This window comes from Daphnia pulicaria, chromosome 6, assembly GCF_021234035.1.
Source record: "Daphnia pulicaria isolate SC F1-1A chromosome 6, SC_F0-13Bv2, whole genome shotgun sequence".
Classification (NCBI taxonomy): Eukaryota; Metazoa; Arthropoda; class Branchiopoda; order Diplostraca; family Daphniidae; genus Daphnia; species Daphnia pulicaria.
This window is the reverse complement of record NC_060918.1, coordinates 21,973,723-22,000,741: the sequence shown is the minus strand read 5'-3', so window position 1 is coordinate 22,000,741 and position 27,019 is coordinate 21,973,723. Positions and strand designations below refer to the sequence as shown.

At 44.8% G+C, this 27,019-nt stretch overlaps 1 protein-coding gene across 3 annotated transcripts in view; it reads left to right on the top strand.

The window, feature by feature from the left end:
- Positions 1-27,019, top strand: part of LOC124342568 (zinc finger protein rotund-like) — a 119,694-nt gene that overhangs the window by 11,113 nt on the left and 81,562 nt on the right. For all 3 annotated transcript variants that reach the window (XM_046795566.1, XM_046795565.1, XM_046795568.1), the window contains exons 3-5: positions 4,068-4,377; positions 19,572-20,030; positions 23,391-23,448. In XM_046795566.1, the coding sequence (XP_046651522.1) occupies positions 4,068-4,377; positions 19,572-20,030; positions 23,391-23,448 (827 nt within the window). The remainder of the gene's footprint in view (positions 1-4,067; positions 4,378-19,571; positions 20,031-23,390; positions 23,449-27,019) is intronic.

The window sequence follows — 27,019 nt, the reverse complement described above, 5'->3', positions numbered from 1 at the left end:
TCCTCCTTTTTTTTTATTTTTTACTCCTTTTCATGTGACGCACAAAGGGGCCCCCGTCGGTCCGTCCATCCGTTCGTTGCATTCACATGTGTGTGTGCAGCACGACCGACCAACATGGAGAGAGAAGAAGGAAAGATTTTCCTTGTCGTGAATTTGCTTAGATACTTTCATCCTTCATCAATGCAAGAACGTCAGATTGGGAATTGCTGGCGGATGGGGATGAAAATAAGAGGAGAGGATATATTCAAATAAATCCTTATCCCCCTTCTTCTTCGTCTTCTTCCTTCCTTGCTATTATAGACCAGCAGAGTTCGATTCGCTGAAGATTCTGCCAACTAGAAGAAACGTCGTGTAACGAGCTCGCGTCTATATCTTGCCCTCGTCCTCCCTCCGAAAAAAAGTATCCGTGCATATATAAAAGATGTTGTTGCTGTTGTTGTCGTCCAAACGACCAAAAAGACTTTGCTTTCTTTGGCCCTTGCTGCCCGTTTGACGAGAGATAACCCCCCAAAAAAAGAAATGCACGGCGGCGGAAAAATGTAGAACTCCCGCAGAAGAAGAAAAAAAAGGATGGAGGAAAGGAAGGAGGAAAGATGTGAAATTGCCGGGTTTATTGGCGAATTTATTGTTGCGATAGGGCTGGCGTTTTTCATTTTTTTGCGCTCGAATGAAATGTTTTATCCCGTACAGTTTGAGTCTGATAATATTTGAAGAGAGAAAAAATGGGGGGGATTTGGGCATAATTCAGGGCTGGCCTGGCCTGTAGCGCAGCAGTGAGTCTGTGTGATGATCATGTGAATGATCCGTGGAACTGACGGTAAAAGGGCGGCGATCAATTTGTTGTTGTTGTGTGGGGCTCGTCTCGGTGATATTTTGGATGGGGCCATCCATTCTGGGTTCTTCTTGTCTTGTTGCAATCGTCATCTGTCTTGTTACTTCCATCACTATTCCATATTCTTCATTTTCATAATTCACCTTTTTTTCTTTCTTTCTTTCTTTCTTCTTTTGGGGGTTTTACGATGTTGTTGCGCTCGTGTCAGATTATCGAAACATCCGACCATTTCGGACGGGCCATCTCTTTTTTTTTCTTTCTTTTTTTGTTGAATTTATTTCTCTCCTCTATGGCGTCGTTTTGTCTCTTCATTCTTCTTCATCTTTTCGTTGTTACGTCGGCGGGTGTAGAGTCTTGAATGATGCGATGCACATAATCAGCAGGGGGGTCATTCCCTAACCTCTCTGCGTTTATTTATCCCCGGGATTCTTATTTCGAAATAGAAGAGAAGAGACAAAAAATGATAATAATTTGAATTATTCCCGCCCAATCAGTGAATATCCTGAAGCCGAGGGCGAATCAAAACAAATTCACGCAGACTTTGTGGACATAGGCAAAAACTACAACAGCAACAACAAAGAAGGGCGAGTAGTGGGGGGTTGGGAAGCAAAAGGGCGAAACATGATTATGTGACGCAATAACGACCCGGATGCCCAGCAGCTTTTTCCGTAACAGTTAGTATAACCACCGACCAACCGTCCACTCGTGATCCATCAGAACTGTAATAATCTCTGATGTGGTCCGTCTGTGATGTGCCCTGATTAATATCCTGCAGCAGCAGCAGCAGCAACGGCGCAATTATTATTATCCTTTTTGTGTGTGTGTGTCTGTGCAGCTAGTGGTTTTTAGTGAGCTGGAATCGTGGTGGGGCTGATCTAACGAGTCTCGGCCATTGGCTAGAAGAAGAAGATGAAAAACTGGTGCTGAGTGAATCGGATCAGAAAAGCGATAAGCAAATTATACCAAGGAGGAGAGGAATCGTCCAGTGAGTTGCTGGACGACTTTGTTCGTCGTTCCCGTTTCTGATAAACACACTATTTAACTGACTTAAAATTACGTCATTTAGACATTATAACAGTCACTAGTCAGTTGGAGTGTCTGGTATTAGCATCACTTTACTTGAAAGCTTCGATGCCAATTCGCTTTTGATCAAATCATTTCTCGGATCCAATCGAACGAATCTCTCCCCCCTTTTTCTATAAGTAGTTTGTTGTGTTCTTGTTATTCGGTCGATGATTACCACTACTACTCCCTTTTAAATTGCGTCATCTCAGCAGCCAATAACTTGTCACTTTCTTGTTTTCACGTTCGGATCCCTTCCCCTCTTTGATGCGTCGACGGCCAGTCATCTGTCGGAAATTGATTCAAACGAAAAATGAAACGCTGCGTGAATTTCACATTTACCGTAGTCAAAGATTTGGCGACCAAGCGAAAACCGGATTCTTTTCTTCACTCATCAGGGCGAACAACAATCCCAAAGAAAGAATCCGGAAATTTGAGTCTGAAAATCTGCGTTTTGTTTGGTCTGATGGAATCCGTTAAGGATATATAACATAATAATAAAAACCCTCGGACCCTTTTTCTTTTGGAAGTCCGTGAGAGAAATGAAAAGTTTGGATCCGGTTTGATCGGCCATCAATCAGGTGGGGGGGACCGGTTGCTGATACTAATTATACTATACACACACTACCCTCTAGTATTTTTATTAGACTAGATGCTCATGTCTTTACCCATTGAACTGTGTGTAGTACAGCTGACGGTCCTGGGACGACGGGTTATTTTCTTTTAAAAAATGATTATCTCTCGATCGAAAAAGAATGGTCTCTGTGTGTGTGTTTGTGTGTGTGGGGCGATATCAGAGAGAAAACGAGTCCAACGAGTTCTATAGAGTCAATAAGTTGTGTATCGCTCAAAAGACGAAGAACAAGCTTTCGTTCCCAGCAGATTCCTTTTGTCTTCTCTCTCTCTCCAAATTGTTGTTCTTATTTTGGTCTTTTCTCATTTTCACATTATCAGACAGTCTTGTCTTTTTTTGGGGGGGTTTTGCTTACCTTTTTGATTTTGGTCGAGTCGAGGCGTCGCAGTTTACTTGGCGTGTGTGTGTGTGTGTGTGTGTGTGTGTCTCTTTTAGCCGCCGCTGCCGCCACCGATCGTCCCCCTTTGGTCTGCGTGTATTTCTCGTCGGTGGCATGGCACTCGGCACGCTAGTGTTCGGGGGGCCTCGGCAGCGGCTTGAGCTCCTACTACTACCGACTATCACGATCCGCCGCTATATACATCCCAACTTGCGACTACTACTAAGCGCCACTGCTGCCCCTCACGACGACACATTCGTCTCGTTGGTGCTCATCTGTCCGGTGGTCGCTCATTTTCAGGCTCGGCTCTATTTTCTGTTTGACCTGTTTTGTAATTCAATTTGAATTTCGGACACTAGTGAAAGAATTATTTTTTTTACCACCCGCCATTTGATTTTGATTTCAAAAGTTTTAAAAAAGGAAAAATAAAACTTTTTTGAATTTATTGACGCGGGTGCTGTTTAGTGGCTCTGTGTGTACGTGTGTGTGTGAGTGTGAGTGAGTGTGTTCATCGTTTGAGGGAATAACAAAGTGGTTTCTCATCTTTTGGTGTGTGGTCAGTGCGCTGGAGTCGTGTCGACTGGCCGCCGCAGTTATTCACCCTTTGAAAAATAAAAAAAGCGTCGACAGAGACGAAGATAAGCCCGTCCCGGTCACCGAATTGGCTCGTTCTTTCTCTCTCTCACGACCGATTTCCCCATGACCAAAGGTCAAAAAGTGACACTTGTCGTCAACCAGCAGCAGCAGCAGCACCACCACCCGGCCAGTTGTTGTTGTTGTTGTCCGTCGGCGGGCACACGACGACGTCAGCCAACCGGCCAGCAGCCAACGAGCCAACGTGGCGTCGATCGCCACCTCGTTATTGGCGCCCAATGGGCCGTGATTAACTGCTGCCCAGTCAAATACTTGCATCACCTGAAAAAAGTTGAGGAGAAGATCCTTCATGGCCAGCCATTGCCGTCTGGTTTTATTAGACGGGCGTCATCGTTGTTTCTGGGCTGCGGTTGACACAAGTGAAATTGACTAGAATTTCAAAATTTTTCGTTTTACCGCCATTCGTCACTCGTGATTTTCTGTGCTGCCGTTGGATTCTATTGGCTCGTGAAAACTAAAAAAACAACAACTTGATTTTGTCTTGGTGTTTTGGTTACCTCCTCTAGTGTCTGGACTAAATATATGTGGGCTGGTTCGACGGCGAACGAGGCTGGGCAGCTGGTCGGCGTGCGCGCCACGAGCCATGCTGGTTTCGGCCTCGGCGATTCGTCGGCGGCCACCAGCTATCCAGCGTCGTCAGCAGGAGCGGCTGCGACGGGCACAGGGCAGACGACAGCAGCAGCAGCATCAGCATCCAGCAATCCGGCATCCATCGTGTTACCTCGACCTCCATCACTTCCGCCACCAGCACCGCCAGCACCAGCCATGCCTTATCCTTGGGACCATCACCACTTGCGACACCACGAAGAAGTTGCGGTGAGTCACACTTTTTGATTCGCTTACGTCAATGATTGTGTGTGTCTCCCATTTTCTGACGGGTGCCATTCAGAAAAAGGAGGGCCAGGCCAACAAGATTTCCGGCGAGTTATTTTTGCTGCGATTGGCTTTTGAAAAGAAGTTGAAGTTGACGATCAAAGGGAAAAAGGTTTCGTCAGCAACTTGAGCGACTTCAAAAAGTCTGGCCGGCTCACTGGTTGTGGGTTTTTTCACCGTCCACCCCGTTTTTCTTTTGGGGGTTAAAATCACCACAAGACGCGGAGCCCAACGACGTCCACTGGTCCACATCTGGTTCGATTCCGGTTGGGCAGAGCCATCAGTGCAGCTCGTCATCTCGTTTCCCAGCATCTCATCGAGCTCGCTTATTAGCTCTTTCCACTCCCCTTTTTCTTCTTCTTCAACCCAACATGTAACGAACGAACGAACGAACGAACGTTGTCGTCCCCCGAAAAACTGTGTTACAGATATGTACGGGTGGAGAGCTAGAGTATCTAGGGTTGGCGGGGAGAGAGAGAGATATGTATATAATAAGTACATGTATAAGTAGTAGTAGTGGTGGCCATATTTACGCAAGTAGTACCCTGGCAATCATGTCGTCTAGATTTTCTTTTTGGGTGCTGGATCGCTGAACTGGATGTGTAGAGCTCTCTGCGCTGTGCGCTGCCACGCGGTGTATACTGTTACATTCATTTACATAAGCTCTCGGTGTACTAGAGGAGTCACGCAATGCTGCCGGCCCTCTATCCTTTGCCCCGTCTCCTTACGTTTCATTTCCAGATGGGGACATCATGTGGGATATATATGCTAAAAAAAAGCAGCAGCTCTATACGATCGCGTGTGGCGGGGCAGTATAGCAGCCGAGTTTGACACATCATCCAACCTAATGGGGCTCTCCATTTGCCCATTGATTTGATTATCAGCAGCTCCACCCCCCAGCAGGTTATTGGGAAAAGCGTTTCGCTCATCAGAAAAAGAAGAAGAAGCTGATCGATTCCCAGGAAGGCAAAGAAAAAAGGACACATTCCTCAAGAGCCCGCACTTATTCCATTTTTTAAATGTTGTAGCGATCGATGGATTTATTGGCTCGTCGTTCGATGACGTCCAATTGAATTTTTGTGATTTCCAACATCCGCGACTTTTCTCTCTCCTTTTTTTTAAAAATAGAAAAGGCGCGAATAAATAAAAGCGGTGAAATTCCCAGGCTCCGAAAGACGTGCCAACTCATCAAAACACATTGGTTGGGGCTCTCCCATCTATTGACGAATCGAATTCAGTTCACCGCGTCGATTTATTTGCTCACAAGCTCCTTCGTATGTTTTCACCTCATTTTCTGGTTTGAAATTGCGGATATTCAATCGTCGGCTGGCACTACTACCGTCTGTGTGTGTGTGTTTTAAAAGCGACTTGAATACCGTAATCAACCGCACGCCTTTTTTTGATTTGCGATAGTGGCCAATAGGAAACTTCAACCGCGAAAAAATAAATAAAAATGTTGGGGGGAGTGTGCGTTGGGAATCGATGACTGTAGTGGTTTGTTATTACACGGATGAATGAGTCTGAGGCCGAGCCAAAAAAAAAGCAGCTCTCTTGCCTCGATTCCAGAACTTTGCTCCAGGGAATCTGTGCCTTTTTTCTTTGCGATCCTTCAGACCCTGTCGTCCCAGCGACAATGTCCCACCAAGTCGACAGAGTGAGGATCAGTAGAGTCTTGTGTGTATGTATGTATGTACGTCTCCCCATCTATTCTCGACACTGCGTAGTATAGTCGAGTACTACTACACAGTGAGTCCATCTGTACTGGAAAAAGGGACGGACTGTGTAAGTTAAGACGCGATCTAGGGCTGCGCGGTCGTAACGTTGGCCTGTGCCTTTTTACACAAGTTCGACGACGACGTCTGGCCAACTTGATTAGAAAAGAGGAGCCGGAGCAAAGAAAAAAAGGGCGCAGGACGTGTTTCTCTCCCTTTTTTTTCTTTTAAGGGTCCTGCTGCTGCTGTGTGTGTGTGTGTGGTGTGTGTAGGATGATGATGATGATGATGTGCTCTGCACGAAACGACAAACAGCTCCCACTGGGTTGCGCAAAGTCCCGTGACCCGCTAGTCGTCGTCGTCGTCGTACGTCCCAGGTCTCTCGCCAGCTGTGGCGCTGGTGGTTTTGACTATACCACCGCCTTCTTCTTCTTTTAACATTGAGAAGTTACTGTACGGTCTCTGTCTTTCTATCGGCGTTGGCTGGATGATGGCGGGAGCATCTAATCTACTCTTATATAACCTCCCCACCCACCCACACTCCCAGACAGACACGCACATAACTCCATCCTGTGTGTGTGTGTCTTCGCATCGATTTTAGATTCGACATCTTGTTTTTTCTTTCTTTTTGTTTCTCTTTTTTCGACTTGTTTCTTTCTCAAATGGTTTTGTAATCGACGGAAAAGAATCGAGGCCTGGTCTAATCCCATCATCATTTCAGCTAAGAAGAAGAATTGGAAGTTATATTGCCGTGATGATCGATGCCTTCCATTTTTATTTTTTTTGGAGGGGGGTTAAAGACGAGACTCGGGTGGAGCGGACCAAATAGGCGTGATTGTCCCGTTTGACATGTCGATGGTTACCTGCCGTGTCTGATATCTTCTCTCCATCCGTCCGTCCGTCCAATGATGATGGACGCAATTGTGTGTCACGCCACGCACACCCGTTGGTATTATGCCGGCAGTTTGCGGCTAATAAGTTTCTCCATCAGGTGCAGGAGACACAGCTCAAACTATTCATCTGGCTGTTAAGACTTTTGTGATGCTGCACATGTCCCCGACGACGGGCATATTATTTTTTAGGGTTTGAAATAATTGGAATACTTTGACGAATCGAAAGTGTCGTTGGATCCCCTTTTAATTGCGTAGAAACTTGTGAATTTCCTGGTGTAGACTGATGATAACAAGTTGATTTAGGATTTCGAAACATATTGGAATTAGGTGTAGATGACGGACGGAATTTTTGGCGCGGATTTCGAATGTGTGAAAGTTACAAAATATGTCGAGGGGGCTCCAGCTAGGAAAACGACCAGCCAGGCCACAAATCTATAAAGTGGATTAGATGACGGATGCTGTCTGTTACGCGTGCATGATGTAATATCTTGTTTTTGTTCGTTTGTGTGTGTGGAACTCGATTCAGTCGTCTCTATAATAGGCAACGCGATAAAACAACAATAATAAGCGACTGTGTGTGTGTGTCTGCGTTAGATAACGCCGCTTTTTTATTTCCAGTTAAAAGATGATGTGTACACAGGCCTATGAATTGTGTCATGTTTTTATTCTTTTTGTTTTATCTCCTTGTCCAAATAATCATTGGCTCTGCTCTCATCCTACGTGTTTTGAGCAGTGGCCGGATGAAGTGGGTTGCGTCACCGAACCCTTATTAGTTATTAAGTCGTTTGATGATGAAAAACTTGTTCGTTTATTGTTTAATATGCGCAAACGTGAGTGGAGGGATGGTGGGTGTGTATTGCATCAGCAGCCGCACACATTTTTAGGAGGAGAAAACGGGCGAGAAGGACATGAGGGGCTACTACTCGCCAGCTGTTGGTACTCCCGTGTGTTTCGTGCGTGTTTTTTAAAATAAAAAAAGCCGAAATATTTTCAAGTGAAAAAAGAAAAAGAAATCCCCCTTCCCCCATATCTCTTTCCATGACTCGGCGTGCGTAATGAGCGGGTCAGAGAAAAGGAGCGGATGAGAGGGAGAGCGACGCGTCACATTTGACTAATGAACTTTGGACGAGTGAGTGGCGCTCGGATCGTTGCTGCTTTTGCGTGAATGGCGTCGGTCGGTCGGTCGGTCGGTCGTCAAGGATTTTTCTTCTCTCCGTTTTTTTGGGTGGGTGACTTGGTTGCTCCGCTTGTCATCCAGCAGCTCCGGATTCCCAGTTGCCAGCCATTCTCCCGACGGGCATGTTCCACACACACACACAGCAGCAGTGCATGTGGCAGTCACGCGGGATTATATCAACGCACTGGGCGCGCATCACGTCAATCGCAGCAGCAGAAAGACTTTTGATTGGCTTTTTTCTCACACACGCACACCAATTAAATTGGTGGAGAAAATAGATATAACGAGCGCCAAAATTGTAACAAACGCCGGGCAAATGGGAAAAGATGCTGGATCAGGTCCGTCCCGCTCCCGACAGATGAGCAAGAGAGAGGGACAAGATGCTTGTCTGTTGTACCGACTAAAGGCCAGTCTACTGCCGCGTGGCGTAAATAGAAAAAGGAAAAAAAAAAGTTGCGCCATCATCTTCCTCCTCCTCTTGCGACGGCGGCGGCGGCAACATCTTTCGGCCTTATCGTTTGAGGCGACTCACGCTCGGCTGACTCTCTACACGGTCGCAGCAGCGGCAGTTCATTTTCCCGGTTGCATATCGAGTCGCTGGATTGCGCTGTGGATGATCGACGAAATTTCGATCTCTCTCTCTCTCGATTGCCCTCGAGTTTGTGCCCGGCTTCGTTCGATACGACGACCGGGTCCCGCCTATCCCGCCGCTCAATGGCACGCGGAGAGTGAAACGGGGATGATGGATGACCGATGCATCACCATCTTCTTTTCACGTGTGTCTTTGACACTGGCTCGTCATTCAAATCATATAAGATAAAAAAATAAAAAAGGAACGTTGGGTCCACGACGAGTGTAGATCATCGTTACGTGAAGATAAGAAAAGGCGGTTCAGGTTTTTTTTATTTTTCGAACGTGTTTAGGCCTATATATAGGAGAGAGACATTTTCTTTTATCGCCCGCTTCATCTGCACTGTACATGACACATCAAAAAGTGTCTAGTCGGATATTTTTGAAATTCGCGCCCTTTTCTCAAGTTGGAAATTTTCATCGACTAGCTAAAATTCATTACCAGCGGAGCTTTAATTGGAGTTTCGCCGACTGTCGATGTATAGAGGGAAAACAGAAAACTTTTTATTTTACAAAAAAATATCTAAATTTATTGCGCGAGTCGAATCCCCCCTTTAAAAGAAATAAAGTTAGAAAGTGGGAGGGAGGGGGGGGGAGGAGGGGCTGGTCGGGATGCCAACTGGCAATGCGAAACTATTTGAAGGAATCAACAACTGCTGCGGCCGCGTCATGTCATGTCGTGGATGTGTCATGTCCCACCTTATTTGTGGTGCGCGCCGCGAGCGCTTTCATTTGCGGCGAAACATTCAGAGAAAATAAAAAGTCCCCCACCACCACCACCACCACCACCGCCACTCCTGCGCTTTCGAATACCGACCGCATGAGACGGCAGACACTTAACATGGTCGTCGCCGTCGTCGTCAAATGAAAAGGGATTGTGGAAAAAGGGAAAATGTCCCATGGAAAAAAAACAACGCGGAGGAGGGAACAGCCGGAGAGCGCGGGAAAAACAGATGATCGTCATATAACCCCTTGACTGTCCTTATTCTTTTTGGGAGGGTTTAAAATATCGAACGCAGAATTTTTTAAAAGAAATGATGATTTAACTTTAGAGCTCTTATGACATCACGGGACAACCAATAGAAGATTGAAAAAACACGTCTATGACTTCTTCCCGATTGATTTTCTTTCCCTCATTTTTCGGCTTCTTGATTCAATTCATCTTTTCTTGGCTATTCATCACTTTGAATTCAATTGATTGCAGTTTGTATTCGGTCTGGGCTGGAATGAAAGTAGATTTGTTGAGTATTGCGCTGGTCAGTTTCCGATGAATTACCGAAAAAATTTGCGCAGTCGACGATGAAGTCATAATCCATACAGCTAGACAATTACGATCACGCATTAGACACACGTAATGCTAGTAGACGATTTTCTAGGTATTAGCCCTGCGTTATTTGGGGGGCACTGACCTGGGCCAAATCAATGGGCATTGATGCTGACACACAGTTTCCTTTTTTCACGGACAAGTTTCCTCTTTTTTCTTCTTCTTCTCGTGTTGCCAGGACGGCCAAAGATGTCGGACAAAGTCAGCGTGATACATAAAGCCAGGACATTTCTATGAAACCCCCCCCCCCCCCTGCTCACGGCATTCTTTGTCTACTTATCGTTTAGTCGCCCATGACTTTGGCTGTGTGTGCGCGTCGTCGTCACTCGTTTTTGACGCCCGTTTATTGATCGTTGTCGTCCATGTGGTTGACGATATGTATACCCCCCACCCCCCATATAATATCGGGAGAATGAGGTGCAGTAAAACGGCCAGATGACGGGCTGTGTGGCCATTTTTTTCTTCCCACTACTTGCCTATTTTTCTTCAACCCGAAAAACCCAAAAAGAGAATTCACAAGTGGCTCGAGTTAGTACAAAGTAAAGAGTTTTCGTCTAGGCCAAATGGATTTGATTCCTGTGAGAGAGGAACAACAGGATCAGAGTTGGAAGGGCCCGGGTTTCAATGGAATCGTTAAGAAATTATTAGAAGAAATAAGCGTAGGATGAAAATGGGGCAAACAAACTTTGAATCCAATTCCCTTGTTCACGTGAGTTGTCTAGGGAACCCAAGATCAAGTTTGAGACTTTTTTTTTCCTTCTTACTTTTTCTTTTAAGCCTCTCGCTCATGATTTGTACACGATGTCAAAGAGAGAAGAAGCTACTAAAGTTTGTGTTGGGAGAGGACCACAGGCCGAGAAAGAATCTGAGCCTACTCCACTATTTACTTGGGTTTCTTCTTTATTATTAGTTTGAGTTGCAATCTGTTCAGTCATGGAAACGCTGCTATACAGTCACGTGAAAACGGCTGACTTTTTCTTTTCTCCTTGTTATAAAAGTCTAATATCCCCGAGCAACGGATCCAGCTAGACTTTTTTTTTCTTTTAGAGTAGTAATATTATTTCCAAATTGTTTGTGTCACGAATGCGTAGGAGCACACTTTTGTGCATTCATACTCGGAAATCTGGCTGGTTCATAATTAACCTGTTGAGATGAATCTTCTTTTTCCATCTACATGGAACATTTGCCTAGTCTGCAAGGGGGAGGGGGCGCAGTCAACCCAGTTAAATAGTCGGGACAGAAGTAGCTCCTGTTTGTAAATGGTTTAGACGCAACTATCGCACCTCTACTCTAAAGGCTTACGGTCTATGTGTGTGTGGCGTGGGATACAAACAAAACAGTAGAGTAGGAGTTGCCTAATACTCTTATAGGTAATCAGCCGTTACCTTGACGTGTAGCACGTAACACCTTTTGGGCGGGAGTGAACGACAAGCAACGAGACGAAATTCCGTCTGGCGTCTCGTCTGATTCTCGCAGTTTCCTAGAAGTAAAAAAAAAAACCTTTTTATTTTTTATTTATTTTTTCTTTCCTTTCCTGATCCGTCTGAGACGCCAACGTCAGACAGACGGGCCAGGATCGTGAAAAAAAAATCAATACCGCACACGCGGCGCGTTAGACGCTCCAAGGAAGAGGCCGCGGGAATAGCAAAAGAAAAAAAGGAGAGCTCGTGCCTATATATTATTATTTTATAATACAGCCGCTCGATCGTTGACGTTGTTATCCCCCTTCACTCTTTCGTCTAGTTTGTTCCTCGATTTTTAACTTATAAGAGAGAAGAAACAGCGTTACGCAACACATAATTTGTTTCTCCTTCATTCTTCACGGAGAGAAACAAAAACAAAACAAAAAGAGAAATGTCGTGAAATTAAATTTCCAGAGCAAAGAGAAACTCTCTACTTTGTCGCAGGGAGAAAAATGTGTCGCGTCTGGAATTGTTTGACTTTTGCACGAGGATAAACGATCGAAACGTTGAGGCAGGGCAGGGACGTATAGTACGACGTGGGTAGTACCCAAGCTTCTTATACCCGCGACGACAAACTTTGAGGCTTTTTCTAATATCTTCCGTTCGTGGAAAAGAGTATCGGGAATGTTGTTTGATTATTATTGCAAGATCTTATGAATTTCCGATGATGGATTTTCTCTTCTCTCGGCTTCTGTTTTTGAAAGTGAGGAGCTTTTTTCTTTTCTTTTAGGTTGTTGTTGTTGTTGTTGTTGGGCTGTTGAAAAAACGGGCCGAGAGAGGGAGCGGGACTGAGCGGTCGGCCAAGAGAAAAAATAAATAGAAAAGAGAAAACGAAAGGGGAAAAAAGAAAGGAGTGATGAAAGGAAGTCGAAAAGGAAGAGAGGAAAAAAGAGCATATATAGCCTACAGGAGAAGAAGAAGACCAGAGCCAACAACACATACAAAATTATTTTCTCCCTTTTCTTATTCCTTTTTTATATTTTCGTGACCGGCGCGTTGCGCTGTCAGTCAGTCAGAGCTGAACGTGAAAAAAATTGTGCGCCGCTTTTGTCTCTGCTCGTCGGGTGGGTGTACCTCCTTTTCTGTCCTCCCGAAAAATGGTGGGAACGAAAGGAAAAAGAATAAGGAAAAAAGAAACGACGAAAGGATAGGAGGAGGAGTAGGTTATTATGTGAACGAAACCCTCGTCAGCTCCTTCTCTCTCCCCACTACTGCGACTAACTCCAAAGCAACTGCCGAGCCAAGCCAAAAAGACTCGGGATACCAGAAGAGCCTCTCTGTGCCGTGTGGAACACACGACGGACGGACGGCCGTGTAAAGAGTCTCTCGCTGCCTGCCTTTGCCGTTCGCGCCATTCGCCGTGGCTGAGTGTTGCTGGGCGGCAGCGTGAAAAATGACGAGCTGCTCCGACTGCTGTGACTCGTTTTCTTTTCTCTTCGACAGTGTCGTCCTCCTCTTAAACATCTGACCGTTTGAAAAGACTTTCGAGTTTTTGGCGAACTTGTTTGTTCACGAATTCACGTGTTGTCAATTCAGTGCCGTGCCCAACTCAACTGCCAGGGTCTTTTTGATTGTGATTGTGTTTTCAAAGTTTTGAAACGGCCCCTTCGTTTAGTGCCCCCGTGGTGATCTCGTTAGGATTGTCGGTGAATTTTGAAGGTTCGATCGGGGAATCACGAAATTTTGGTATTTTCGGGTTCATTCCGGCCGAATTGAAAAAATAAAAAGGAAAAAGACGACGACGACGGCGGTAGTGAGAACTCGGCGTCAACCTCCTCCTATACATGGTTGTGCTGAAAGGGAAGCAGGTCAGTGTTGTTGAGATGTGTGTGTGCCTCTTTTGCTTACATTGCCGAGCTGCTCTCTTCTCTTCTTTCTCCTTCGTGTTCATCACCATCTTCTTCTTTGCTCGCCCATTCTCCCTTCGCCCCAGCACCACCCCGCCAACGACTTGATGGATAAATATAAACATATACCGCGCGCACACACACACACACACGGCGTGGTTTGTTGGCCGTGCCGTATGGGCTGGAATGTTTCTCAGCAGAGAGCCAGGCCCATGTTATTACGTAGCATAATAGGCCGGCCCCCCCTTCTTCTTCTCTTCTACTTTATTTTCTTTCCCGTTTTTTATTTTTTTTTCTCATAGCCCGTTCCTTCTTCTTCTTCTTTTCTGATTTTAACTTTCGCCGGGAACGACCGACCGACCGCCAAGGCGCAAAGGCGATGGGAAATGCGGATGAATAAGTTTCTGGTCCGCCGGAAGAAAAAGTAAAAGAAAGAAAAAGAGTCTTTGACATATGACGGATTGATTCGATTGTGTCTGGTTGATTGAGAGACAGATCGAGTCACACACAATGTCTAAATGAAGTTGCGTAAGACTTCTTTTCTCTCTATTTCTCAGGTGTACCAATCGGATGGCAAAAGTAAAAAAGGGGTGAGGGGGGGCCAGAGGGGGTCGGCCCAAAAAGAAACGAAAAAGAAGAAGATAAAGGGAGAAAAAAATCCATCCATCCGCCCGCGATTCGCTTTGTTTGGCATAACTCAAATGAGATCTTGTTCATCCCGTAGTGTGTAAGTCGAGTCGAGTCGATTCCATCCGATTCGGAGAACAAATGGGGGGAAGGAGAGAAAAAGGAGCAAAGAGAGTCGACTTGGCAGAATGCCCGGCTCACGCTCCTTCATCTTTTTCACTGTGCAGCAACGGCAGCAACGGAGGCCACGGCCAAATATCCCGATGGGTATCAGTTCTGCTGGCTTGCCGATCGTCCGAGATTGATTCAATTGGCCAATTAGACGAGTGCACACACACACACTGGGATGGGGAGGGAGGCAGGACTTAGACACAGTGTGGCCGGCAGTAGTAGTAGTAGCAGTAGTAGCTAAGGCGGCCCGTCGTCGTTAGTTGCCGGGCCAACAGCACCCAAAAAAAGAATGGGGGAGAGATTGGCAGAGGCATCACGAAATGCAATCCAAGAAAATCGGGAAAAAAGAAAAGAAGAAGAAGAAGAAGAGCTGTGAGGGATGGAGATGAGCATGTCGATGTGCCATGTCGAGACCATAATCTTCCCCCTTCTCCGATCTCGCCAACGGAGCAGGGCGTCGACCAATCGCCGCCTCTACCTCTACTACTACCCCACCACCCGTGTCGCGTAGAGAAAAAAGAAAAGAAAAAAGAGGAGAGACGAGACACGATCCCGCGGGAACGTCTAGCCCAGCGTTTGCCCGTCGTCTACCAACGACAATGACCCCCCCCCCCTACTCCTTTTTTTCCCACCCACACTGGGGTAGTAGTATACGCTATAAAGCGATCGATGGGTGTGTGTGGGGGGGGGGGAGACTCTCGGTGCAATTGCAAAAGGGCGTTCTTCTTTCTTTTTATCGTTCGGTTTCGGCCGGGAGTCGGGAATGAAAATTCTTTGCAGTTGGGGATGAGGAGAAATGGAACGCTGATGGAATGCTGCTGGAGAAAAAAAAACCTTTTGCTAGCTTCCTGGGTAATAATGCTTTTTTTGCCCAGATTCCAGTCGTCCCTGTGTGTATGTGCGTAGGACGGACGGTGGATAAAGTCTGCGACCCGTTCCTGGAAATAAGTTTCCAACCCCGGTCCAATAAAAAGATCGGCCCGGGCACAATTGTTGGTGGCCAGCAAGGTCAGGTCGGGAATCAAACTGGACCCCCACACACTAGCATATTGATGGAAAGTTATATACTCTTGTTAGATTTATCAATAAGCGTCTGGAAGATTTTGTCTCGATTGTTCCTTCTCCCCCTACAAGAAGCTAAAGGGAAAAAGTAAGGAGTTTGTTGACGTCATATCTCTATAGAGTATCACGAGAGGAGGAATGGGGGGGTTGCCTTGCCTGCCGACCCAACTATTGATTTATTTCTTCTTCCTACTTTTTTTTGCCTCGCTCTATGCCCGTCGCAGACTCTCGGCTGGCCATCGACTCTGCTGTGAGGTGTGTGTGGGGACGGCCGAGTCTGGTCCGGTTTTTCCACACAGATGGGGATGTATAAATACGGGCGGACGTGGAAGGAAGTCGACGTGGGGACACACACACACTGTCTTGTGTGTGTGTGCTGACTCTAGGAAAAGTCAGTCAGACGAAAAACGGTCGGGAATTCCTTTTTGATTCGACGGGAAATCCAAGGCGTGTCTGCCCAGGGATGAGGACGGCGCTAGAGGCGGGCAGGAATCAGGAAAGAAAGAAAAAGAAAAAAAGGGAACCAAAAAATCAGGAGCCTAGACAGCCAGACAGACAGACAGACAGGAGCTAGACATGAAAATTAGATGAAAGGGGGGACAAAAAATAGAGTCAGGTCCCTTTAACGTCACAACTCCCGTGTCTCTACAAGAAGAAGAAAAAAAGGGAACTTGATGAATTCCCTTCTCTCATGGAATATTTCACGAGGTAGACACAAAAGCGAAAGAAAACGTGATCCTGCATATTTAATCGCCCAGGAAGAAATAGGAGCAAATGGCTGTAGAGTTTGGGTTGGGTTTTTCTTCTTATTTTTTGTGCGGTGATGAGCCGCTCGTTAATTCCGTCACACGGGACACACACGAGAGAGTGAGAGAGAGAGTCTCTCTCTCACTGGCGTAAGAAGAGCGCAACAGGCTTTTGTGTGTCTGTGTGTCTTTGCTGCGCACGCGTTCTCTCATTCACGAATCAAGTTTGTTACGAAAACAGAGGAGAGACGGGAGAATGGATGAATCGACTCTTCGTGTGTGTGTGTGTTGGCTGTTGGCTGTGGCGGTGGTGGTGGAAGGGGGTCAATGGCGATACTACTACTCTACATACTATACGCGACTATACACACGCTGTGCAACTATTCTTAGCGTGCCCGTTTCCCTACTCACTCCCTTTTTTTTTATTTTGGCCTTTTTCTTTTCATTGGAATGGGGCGGATTCACAAGGAGAAAAGTCACGGCCGGATAAAGGGGAGGGGGGGGGGCGCGTGTGATGATGAAACGGACGTCCTCTCCTTTTCATCAATTCTCTTTTTGTTGTTGGTTGCTCCCGGTGGCCCCTTTTTTTTTATTTCGTACCAACGGAATGCCAACACCGTTGATATCTGTTCGATATCAACTTCATACGAGTTTCTCTTTTTAAAAAAAAAATTCACGAGAAACCTTGAGCTCTTCAATGAGTCTTTTTTCACTTGAACGCAAATTAGTAACGGCATTTTGAATGTGGCGGGCGCTAATGAATCAATTCAAGAGAAATCGATATTTGCCTAGTGATTCTGTCGAGTCACTTTTGATATTACATCTTCTTTTTATGGTCGAGTTTGATTGGCTGAAATGTGAAACGAGCCGACGAACGATGACCTCACCGCACCCTTTTTCTCGGTCTCGAGTTATTACGTGGATGGCGTCAATCATCCCGATGGTTTGTCGTAACTAGCGACCGTGGCCCCATCAAGTGGATGTAACCGACACTTTTTTCACGGGTCATTTTAATGGAAAAATGTTCGAGCCCAGCCTTAGAGTATTATATAAATAAATGAATTCTTTCGACTAGCTAGACTTTTTGAGTACTATATATTAATTACTACGCTACTACTGTAATAATGATAGGAGCAAGCAACCGACTAATGAAACGAGATTTTTTTTTTTTTTTTTTCTCTTTTCCCACGAACGTACACAAGAACCCCGGACAGGAGATAAGAGGCGACATTGAAGGATGAGCTTTTGTAATATGTATACGGCGCAGTCCGTTAGAGTAGTCGTACATGTTTCTTTTAAAAAGGGGGTCTGGGTTATGTAACGTCCATTTAGTTCCGTTGCGCGCCGCTTGATGGTGAAGCGTCGAGCTCTTATATAAAAGAATTGAAAAATGCCAGAAAAATTTATTGAAATGCTCCGGGGTCGATGTGGAATAAAAAAAATCTTATAAAATAAATCTAAAACTGATTTATTCCGGCAGCATTTCATTTTTTCAATGAAATTTTTTTTCTCGTAGTAAAATAAACGAAAAAAAAAAATAATTCAGAAATAGTCTCCAAACTGATTTTGTAGTTCAGCCAGTCGGAACAAGATTCCGTTAAATTTTTTTTATAAAGAAATTCTTTTTGCGCCGATCCGCTTTCTGACTAAAAATTACTTCGTCTAAATTTAATAATCAACAAAACCAAACTAAAAAAATTTAGAGAAAAAAAAAATAAAAATGGGAAGTTTTTTACTGACATGTTTCCATCGGCTCGGATTAATTTTTTTTTTATTTAATTTTTTTTTTACTACCTGCGTAATGTTGAAAAAAATTCCGACAAAAGACCCCCAAAAAAACTTGAGGGCTTCCCCCAAAAATGTGTTGGGTTTTTTGTTGTTGTTGTTGTATTTTATTGTTTGTGTTGTGAGAAGAAGAAGAAGAAAAAAATCAAGTCTTTTTCTCCACCTTCCTCTAATCTGTTTCCCTTTTTTGTTGTTTCACGACGTGTTCGTGAATAAGCGCCGCGTGCGCTATAGGAAGTCGGTAAAAAAAAAATTTGTTTTTTTTTCTCTGGTTATTTTGACGCGTGCTTCTGTAACCAAATAATCTTTACAAGAAAAAAAGGGGGGGGGGGGGAATGCTGCTACTTTTTTAAATTTTTACGACGTGCCAAAAATGTGTGAGAAATCTCCAATGCTGGCGCTAATCTTTTTCTTAATTTTGCACCTCATATAACGGGCTGGCTAGTCTATAATCATTGGGAGCTGAGAGAGTCGGCACATGTCTATATTTAAGTTTACGCTTTTTTCGTAAAAACCAGCGACTGAACTATTAACGAATGTACTTGATTCCAGTTTCTAAAAACACAACTCGACGGGGAATATGCTGCTGCTGCCCCGCCATAATAATGATAATGACCGGTCTCGCTCACTCACACATTCATAGAAAGTTAATGATTAGAAAGGTATCCCGAGATATATTTCTTCCCTTTTTATTATTTCATTCGTGAGCTCTCCCATCACAAACATCTTGAGGCTATGCCATGCAATACGGCAGCCAGCAAGGAGGATAATGTATATAACAGGTCGGCGGTTCGTGGTAATCCACCTGGAAATTCTTAGCGCAGCCGACAGCGGACCTGCTAAGCGGAATCAACCGGACTGAGAATGCATTTGGGTGCCCTCGACGTTCACAGTCCAGCCCAGCTCCAGCCAGAGTAGGTGGATGACGGCCAGTCAGACAGATAGCTTTGGCACTAGTAGAATATATAGCCCCACCTGGCTGGTGGCCGTGGATCTATTCCACTTTTGATTATGAATCACGAGATTCTCGATTATTAGCGACCCTGCGGCTCTATTATACCGAGAATTTATATCTTGTATGATCGGTTGGTCTGGAAACAACTCGAAAAAAAGGGGGTTGTTTGTGAAAGAGAGAGTAGCAGCAGCTAATTATACCGAAATGATTATTGTTGCGGGGCCAGAAACGAGTAGAAGGAGATCACATGCAATGCAAAGAAGGTGAAATTGCTGCTGCTGCTGCTGCCCCAACTCTGAATGGCGGGTAGTGATGGGTGAGCGATCGACTGCAAAACAAATCGTTTTTTGGTGTCATTTTCTAATTTTAGGGCTCACTTAATGCTGGCCAGTTTTCTTTCTTTTTATTGCAGAAAAAGAAGTTTGATCTCTGGTCAGTTGTTGTTGTAGCTCGGCAACACGGTAATCACCAAATTGAGTCGAGATGATTGCACACACACGTACGCAGTACAACACGCCATGTGAATTTTTTTTTGGTTTTCTTCTGGCCGGCCAATAACTGTCTTAATAGATGGATGGGTTTGTGGTCGTGTCGTAATTGAAAAAGTTCATCATTAAGGATTTCTGGTGAATTCTTCAACAATTGAGAAATAATTGTCTTCATTAAACACCAGCCCAAAAAAAGCTGTTTCGTAATTTAATTTATTTTCTATTTTTAATTTTGATTTGATTGTTTATTTTTCCAGAAAGCGGCGCTCGTCTGGTCTCCGGCGCCGGAAGCAGCTCATGCGCATGTCTCCAAGCCCAGTCCGAACAGCGGAACAGCTGGAACTCCGCCTACACCGGCACAGACTCCCGTTGGCGTTGGCGGAGCGGCTGGATCTACCGGCGGACACCAGCAACAACAACAACAGCAACAACTCCAGCAGCAGCAACAACAGCAACTCAACAACAATCACCACAGCGCTGCTCCTAATCATCCGCATCATCATCATCATCACGCTCACAACCACCACCACGCTCACCATCCTCACGGTCCGTCCGGCTCCTCTTCCTCGGCTCTTGCCAACAACAACAACAACAATCCTCCGGCGCCATCGCAGCCCCAGGCTGGTCTGATGCACTGGATGTCCGTCATGGCCGAGCACATGACCAGCGCCAATCCGCACCATCACGACGTCCACTACATGTGGAACGGCGTCGAGGTAAATAATCAAAACATTTTGATTTTATTTTGGAATCCATCAACAACAACAACAACATTGACTCGGGATGGATAGAGAAGAGACTGGACAGTTTCGATGGCTAGGCAACACGGACCGGTTCTTATAATAAATATAGGCTCAAGATATCAAAAGTATTTCATACGTACTACGGCGGTGGATGGACGGGAGAGCTGCACGATATACACACAGCCGAGTTGCTGTTACTGTACAGTGCGGGTTGTAGGGTATAATCGAATCCGAAGGAGGAGCGAATGATAAGAAGGTTCATCATCATCATTATATTCGATTACTACTCTTTTTTCAGAGTCCGTCATCATCTTTTTTCGGGTAATGGGGCGCCGAGGTTGTGTTGTTGTTGCATTCGGCTCGGTTCGTCCGTCCGTGTGTCTGGCCAGTTTCGTTTCGGCACTCTTGGAAAGAAAGATGAACAACATGCAATGGTCTCATTATCCAAAATGTATGGGAAAGAGGAGAAATGGTCACAGCGCCGTCGTCGCCATTCATTGCCAGTTTGCCCGTCGGCTGTCGCGGTCTTCGCAACGGGTCACGACCGATGATTAGTCCTTCTCTCTGAATCTCTCGTCGTTCGTGATGATGACTAGTTGCACAATTACTCGCGAGCCGAGAGACCCCTACAGCCTATCGGCTGCTGTCCGTTGTGTGTACGTGCGACAGGGTCGCCGTGGCCCCTTTAATCAAGTCGGTGATATCACGCCCCGAGGATCTTTCGGTCGCCTTTTCCTTCGGGACTGCCAATCTTCTCTCCCGACGAATTTGATTCAAGTGGGGAGGGATTGAGCCCGGTCGTTTGTCTCTGGGTCCCGGCAGGGGGTCGGTGGATTTGTCTGGTGTGGGGGACGATGAATGGCGTCTGAAATGTTTGATACATGACGGGGCCCGTTTTTATTTAGATTATTTTTTTGACTTTCTTACGTAAGAAAAATACACACGCAGCGATCACGCGCAGTCAGTCGCTTGATATTTTCCCCTCGCAGCCTCGTTGACAGGTGAAAAATGGGGTTACGGGATGATGAAACACTCACGCGGGTATCTGTTTTGTCCCTCCCGACCCGCGTTTACACTTTACACGACGTGGATAGAATGGAATGGCACGCCACTAGGTCCAGAAAAATGGAAATCTAAAACACGCACTCGCTGATGTGATCTTTCCACAGCAGAAAGGAAAAAAGATGGAAAGATACAACAGGAAAATACTACACGATACTCTTTTTCTTTTTTAAAATTCAAATCGTCGCAGCGGGAAATTTGAAAAACGACGGGGAAAAATGCGCTCGCCACACAGTCATCTTTTTTATTCTATTTTTTCGCATGGTCCTGATTGGATTTTATGAATATTCAGTAGTTAAGGGCGTTCACTCTCCACTAGAATTAAAATTTAAAACAAAAAATTTAAATGACAATTTTTTTTTAAATATTAAACAGGATAAAAAAAAAAGGGTTATCGTCACAAAAAAAGTTTCTTTATAATGGTGATACCTGAGAAAAATGGGGCCGTAAAAAAGTCCAAAAAAAAAGACAAGGCGGTGCGAAACTGGACGGCCTCTGTCCAGTGTCTCCAATTCCTAGGGGTTTCTGTATAGACAACGCAACACAGTCAACCCTTTTTTTAAATATATTTTCAGAAACAAAAAGAAAGATATGGGGGTCTTGGTGGTTGATGCGGTCCACCGAGTGGTGAGAGAAAAAGGGGCGCGGGAAATTGAAACATCTCTAAGCTCAGCTTGGGGGAAAAACAGTAAAGGGTTTCCAATAGACACCAGAATTGTGTTTTTATTTTACAATGTTGGTGGGAAGGATCGAATTTTACCCTTTTTCGGTCACGCTTGTATTGTTGTGTAACAAGTGAACCCGATTGCGCTACGTCTTGCGGCCCAAAAGGGGTTTTATAAGACTACTACCACATCTGTGTATAGGAGTACTACCCCTTCACACACACACACCAAAAAAGGGAGGGGGGTAAAAGAGGATTTGGGGGTCCATGTCATAAAAGTTTGTGTGTCTCATTTTTTATAACAGGAAGGTAATAGGCCTACTACTACTAGTCTCTATCCAAGGATTGGGGGGGTCATAGAGGGGCGGTAAGTTGTTGTCTACACCACCACCACCACGACCAAAAAGGGTTAATACACACAACACCACTACCCCTTGAGCCCCAAATAAAATTACATAAAAAAAAGGAGTGCAGTAAAATAGAAAAAAAAACCCTTTTTTTTTTTTTACATCTTACACGAAATCCGTTCCGGCCTTCAAAGTAGAAAAAAAAATTTGAAAATTCGTCAACCCCCCTGCCGATGTGTTGTATAACAACATGCACAACAAGGACCAACTCTTTGGAAACCGACACTCTCTTCTTCTAGTCGGCGATGCGTGACGAATTTTTTTAGAAAAAAAAAGTTGCCCAACAAAATTTTTTTTATACAACACACGAAGGGTTATATATCCGATCTATAAAGAAGAGAGGGGGGTTGAAATTTAAAAAAAATTTGTAAAAGGGTTTTTTTTTAAATTTTTTGACGAAAAAAGTTTTCTTGGGAAATTATCAGAGTAAGTGTAGCCGCGGGAGACTTGTAACAATTGTAAAAAAAAGTGGACACAGTCGGAGGGCCGTTGGAAGAAAGAAAAAAAAATGGCCTTTTGAAAAATTCAAAAGTTTTCGATTTCTACCCAAACTCTCAAAATGACAACGACATCACATGACTGGGCACTGAAGATGGATGGCGTCAAAACCGATCATTGGTAGGGGGGGGGGGACTTTGGTTTTTGCCATTTGTGTGTGACGTGCTGCAGGTGCCAAGTCACGACGATGGCGGTGTGTCTTTATTATTTTCCAGACGGTTTTTTCTTTTCTGAAGGCGGTCACCAAGAAACACACGCCAGACACAACAAAGTAAAAATACAAACCAAACACACACGCTGTTTGTTCTTAGAAAGAAAAACGAGTATCGAGAAAACACAAAAATATCTTCGTGTGACTGAACGAGCCGCCCGAACGAGCGAAATTTGCATGCCGTAATCAATCCCCCCCTCTTCTAGCTGCCAACAGCCAAAAGGAGACTTTAAAATCTTGTATAAAAGCACAGGCAGCCTATATATATACGAAGAGATTTGAAATCCTTTTTCGTTTTTATCTGGACCTTTTCTTTTTGGGTTGATGTTGTTGTTGTTGTTGTTGTCTTTCGTGTTTTGTTTCACTCGTGCCGGTCCCTCGTCTGTCTCGTCCGGATGGACGGCTTGATTTATGATCATTCTGGACTTTTGTTCGACATGATTTTATTCCCGACTGTGATTTCTTGTTTCTTCTTTTTCTTCCATTTGCAGAGTAAAATGAGCTCGTCTGACCAGAGCAACAGCACCGGTTCTTCCATGCATCAAAAAGGTAAGAACAAAAAACCCCCAACTGATTGACTGGGCAGCACCGTGGAATGCCTCTATACTTTTTAGCCTATTATCTACATATATATAAGAGTTGAGAGGTCGTCTTTTCTTCTCTCTGCAATCGTCGTGCAACAAAATCAAAACACATTCGAGAGACAGACATCGACTCTGTCTCGTCTCGTCGTCTCTACCCGACCCGAGTCGATTTAATGGCCGAATAATCTCGCAGTCCTTTATTTATTTCTAGACCCGTTTTCTTTATTTTTATTTTTCTATAAATAATTGGATAAATATTTGTCCCCGCCTATATCCCCGGAGAGAATCTCTATGGAATTACTAAAAGCGTCTGGGCTGATGTGAATGCGCAACGGAATAATATGCGCGGCGGCGGCGGCGGTGGCGGCAGCCGAAATTATCAGCGGCAACAAACTGCATCAGCTTTTATATATTGCGAGCCGATATATAGAAATTCTACTTGCGCTGGAATCCACCAAAAAAAATAAAAATAAAAGTCCCAAGCTCTTATATTCACCGAATGAAAAACCGGTCCCGTTTCGGTCCGCTTTATTTGAGCTATTGGAAGGCGATTCTCATCTCCCTCCCAATGTGTGTAGTACGAAAATATTAGACTACACGTTTTGAATAGATAACCCCAAAGAGGGAACCTTCAAAAGTTTGCAACCGATCGATTTGAAATTCCATCTGAGAAAAAAAAATAAAACCTCCGACTAGATCAAATATTAAAATCAAAATTATTTTATTAGAACCGGTTTTGATGCGAGGCTTTTAGATTTGTGGAAGGGTCAAATAGATCGACACAAGGGCGGGGATATAACGGCCAATGTAGAGTGTCGTAAACGGAGTCGGTGCTGTAAAAAAAAGGCCCCCCCCCCCCCTATAAAGACAAAGTGTGTTTTATATTTTTGCATCGGACGACACACAATCGGAGATTCTTTCTTATAACTTCCAAAGGGTTGGAGAGTCAAAAGGGAGAGCGCCGTCCATCCATCATCCTCTTTTATTTTTGTGTGTGTGGTGGTGAGGGATTCTTCTCTTGAATGTGTTACTCAACAACTGCGCGTTTTCTTCTTCTTCTTCTTCTTCCCGACATTGGAAAAATGTAATAAATGCACACGAAAAGAGCTAAGAAATAAGGAAAGTTACGACCGCCGCCGCCGCCGCTCCGGTTCGCCTTGAGCCACAAAAAAGAAAGAAAAAAATTATCCTCTCTGGTGGAGGGGGGGGGAGGAGCATAAACAACAACAACAATAAGAAAAAAATGTTATCAACAACAACAACAACAAAATCTAGTAGAGGGGGGTAGGCTAGTGTGTGGCAACAGGTAAAAAGGTAGCAGCGAGTTGGGCATCGTGAGGCCGACAACCAGTTCACTCGGCTGCGTCATCTTTATCTTGCCGTGATTTCGTCCAGCTGCACAAACAGGCGGCAGCGTGTCGTGTGGCGTGAGTTAGTCAACTTCCGTGGCCCTACAAAACCAGACGCCGGGGCCTGGAAATTGTCAATTCCGGTGTCGTACCTGCCGGCCCGAAAAAAAAAATCACGCGGTGCTGGACGTTGGACACTGCACCCCCCCCCCCTCTCTACCACCAGAAAATTTCAAGTTCCTCCTTCAGTGTGTGGGATTCGATCGATCGGTCAATGACGTAAAACTAAAAACCCCGCAAACTCAACCGACAAGTTTTGGCGCCAATTTTTGAAAAAAAAAATAAATAAATAAACACATTTCTATATAGAAAATAGTTTCTTTGAAATTTTCTCAAGTTCGTCAATGAGACTGGATCCCTACGACCAGCTGTTCAGTAAGTTTTAGCCATTCATTTGCATTTTCCTCCGACACCTTTTTGTTGTTTTTATTTCCACGCTGTTGCTCCGTTGAACGTCATCCTGGCGCCCAGTTTCTCTTTTTTCCAGTGGGGGCCAAGTATTATCGATCACGATCTTGATACTCTCGTTCTGCCGGCCGTGATGTGGCCAGAAAAAGCACCAACAACAAGCCCAGCCATCGAGCCAAAATGGGTGTGTTTGACGCCTGTCGGACAATGCACAACAACAATCACAAGTGTGAGAAAACACCAGCACATCAGCCGCCAGCTGAATAACTCGCCAGGAAAAACGGCTCTGCTGCGCTGGGTATTATAGCAGCCAGCCAGCCAGCCAACCCAACCCCCGTTGGATGCGGTTAACTGGGAGTTCTCTCGTTCAAGCTTTAATTAGCGACTCTATATGGTTAGGCTAGACTAGATGTATATAAAGTCATCAAGTTCAGGTTTTTGTTCTTTTGAACTGCGTTTTATTTTCCTCATTTCAAATGCATAAATTGACAGTTTGTTCATTTCAAAAGAGATAACGAAAGGGGACCATTGCGTGTGTTCAGTGGTGAAGATGGAGCGACGTTTGGAGAACGAGGATAAATGAGAATCGGTCACGTCACGTCGTTTTTATTTTAAACCTTTTCGTCACCTGTCGCCGATCGAAAGTCGAGATTTGTTTTGTTTCTATTTTGTTTTTAAAACGCGCCGATGAGAGAGAGAGAGAGAAGACGGGAAAATGTTTTGTTGAACGAAGTCAGCCTCATCCAGTGAGTCTTAAAAAATTCCTCGCGGCCATCGTCCGTCCTTCTCCTCATTGCGCTCGTTCATTTTTCGTGAGACGTACCTATTGGCCCATTCTCTCTCTGGCTGCTATCGTGCCCGTTCCAGGAATAACTTTTCAATCACTAGAGGCGATTTTCCTATTGTTATTCATCATCACCGCAAAATCTCCATCAGCACCAGAACGCGCAACTACAGTGAGAGAAAGAGAGAAGCTTTAAGAGAGCCAGCAGCCCCGCTATAAATAATAATTATATATAGATGCCTATTCTTCATCGGGCCATGTTTTCACTATATCAATCACGCGATTGATAAGTTCACGGAACTCGGGAGAAAGAGAGAAATCTCCAGAGGGCCATTCTCTCTCTCTTGTGTTATTGTTCGCGCCGTGTTTAGATGTATAAATAAACGCAGGCCATTAGACGGCTAGTGTGTATACCGTTGGTAGTATATAGTTTGTAGCAATTGTGTCTGGGCAACAACACTGCGGGCACAGCCACCACCACCACCACCACCACCAGTTTTAACTCAACTTTTTCAACCGTCTAATAATCACCGCAGATTAGCAACCTATCTTATATATATAGGCTACTACGACTCCGGGGGCAAAGATTTTTTGGACTTTTTGGATGCTGCAACGAAAGAGCAATTGGTGTGGCGGGATATTATAATGCGCTCTCGGCGTTTTTTTTTTCCTTTCGTTTCGGTCAGGTGATTCAATATAATAAAAATGGAGGGAATCGAGAAAGAAAAGTTCTTGCGTCACGACTGCAAGCAGGTCGGAAATGTCGAGGGGGGTGGGTGCTGAGTTGCATTTTAATTATTATCACAATGTGCAGAGTGAGCTCGATTTTGTTTTTCCTGCGCGGTTAATTTATTCACGAATTCAACAATTGTTTTATTGTATGGAATCAAAGTCGATTTATCTCCTATCCCGGGAAAATAGTATCTAGAAAATCC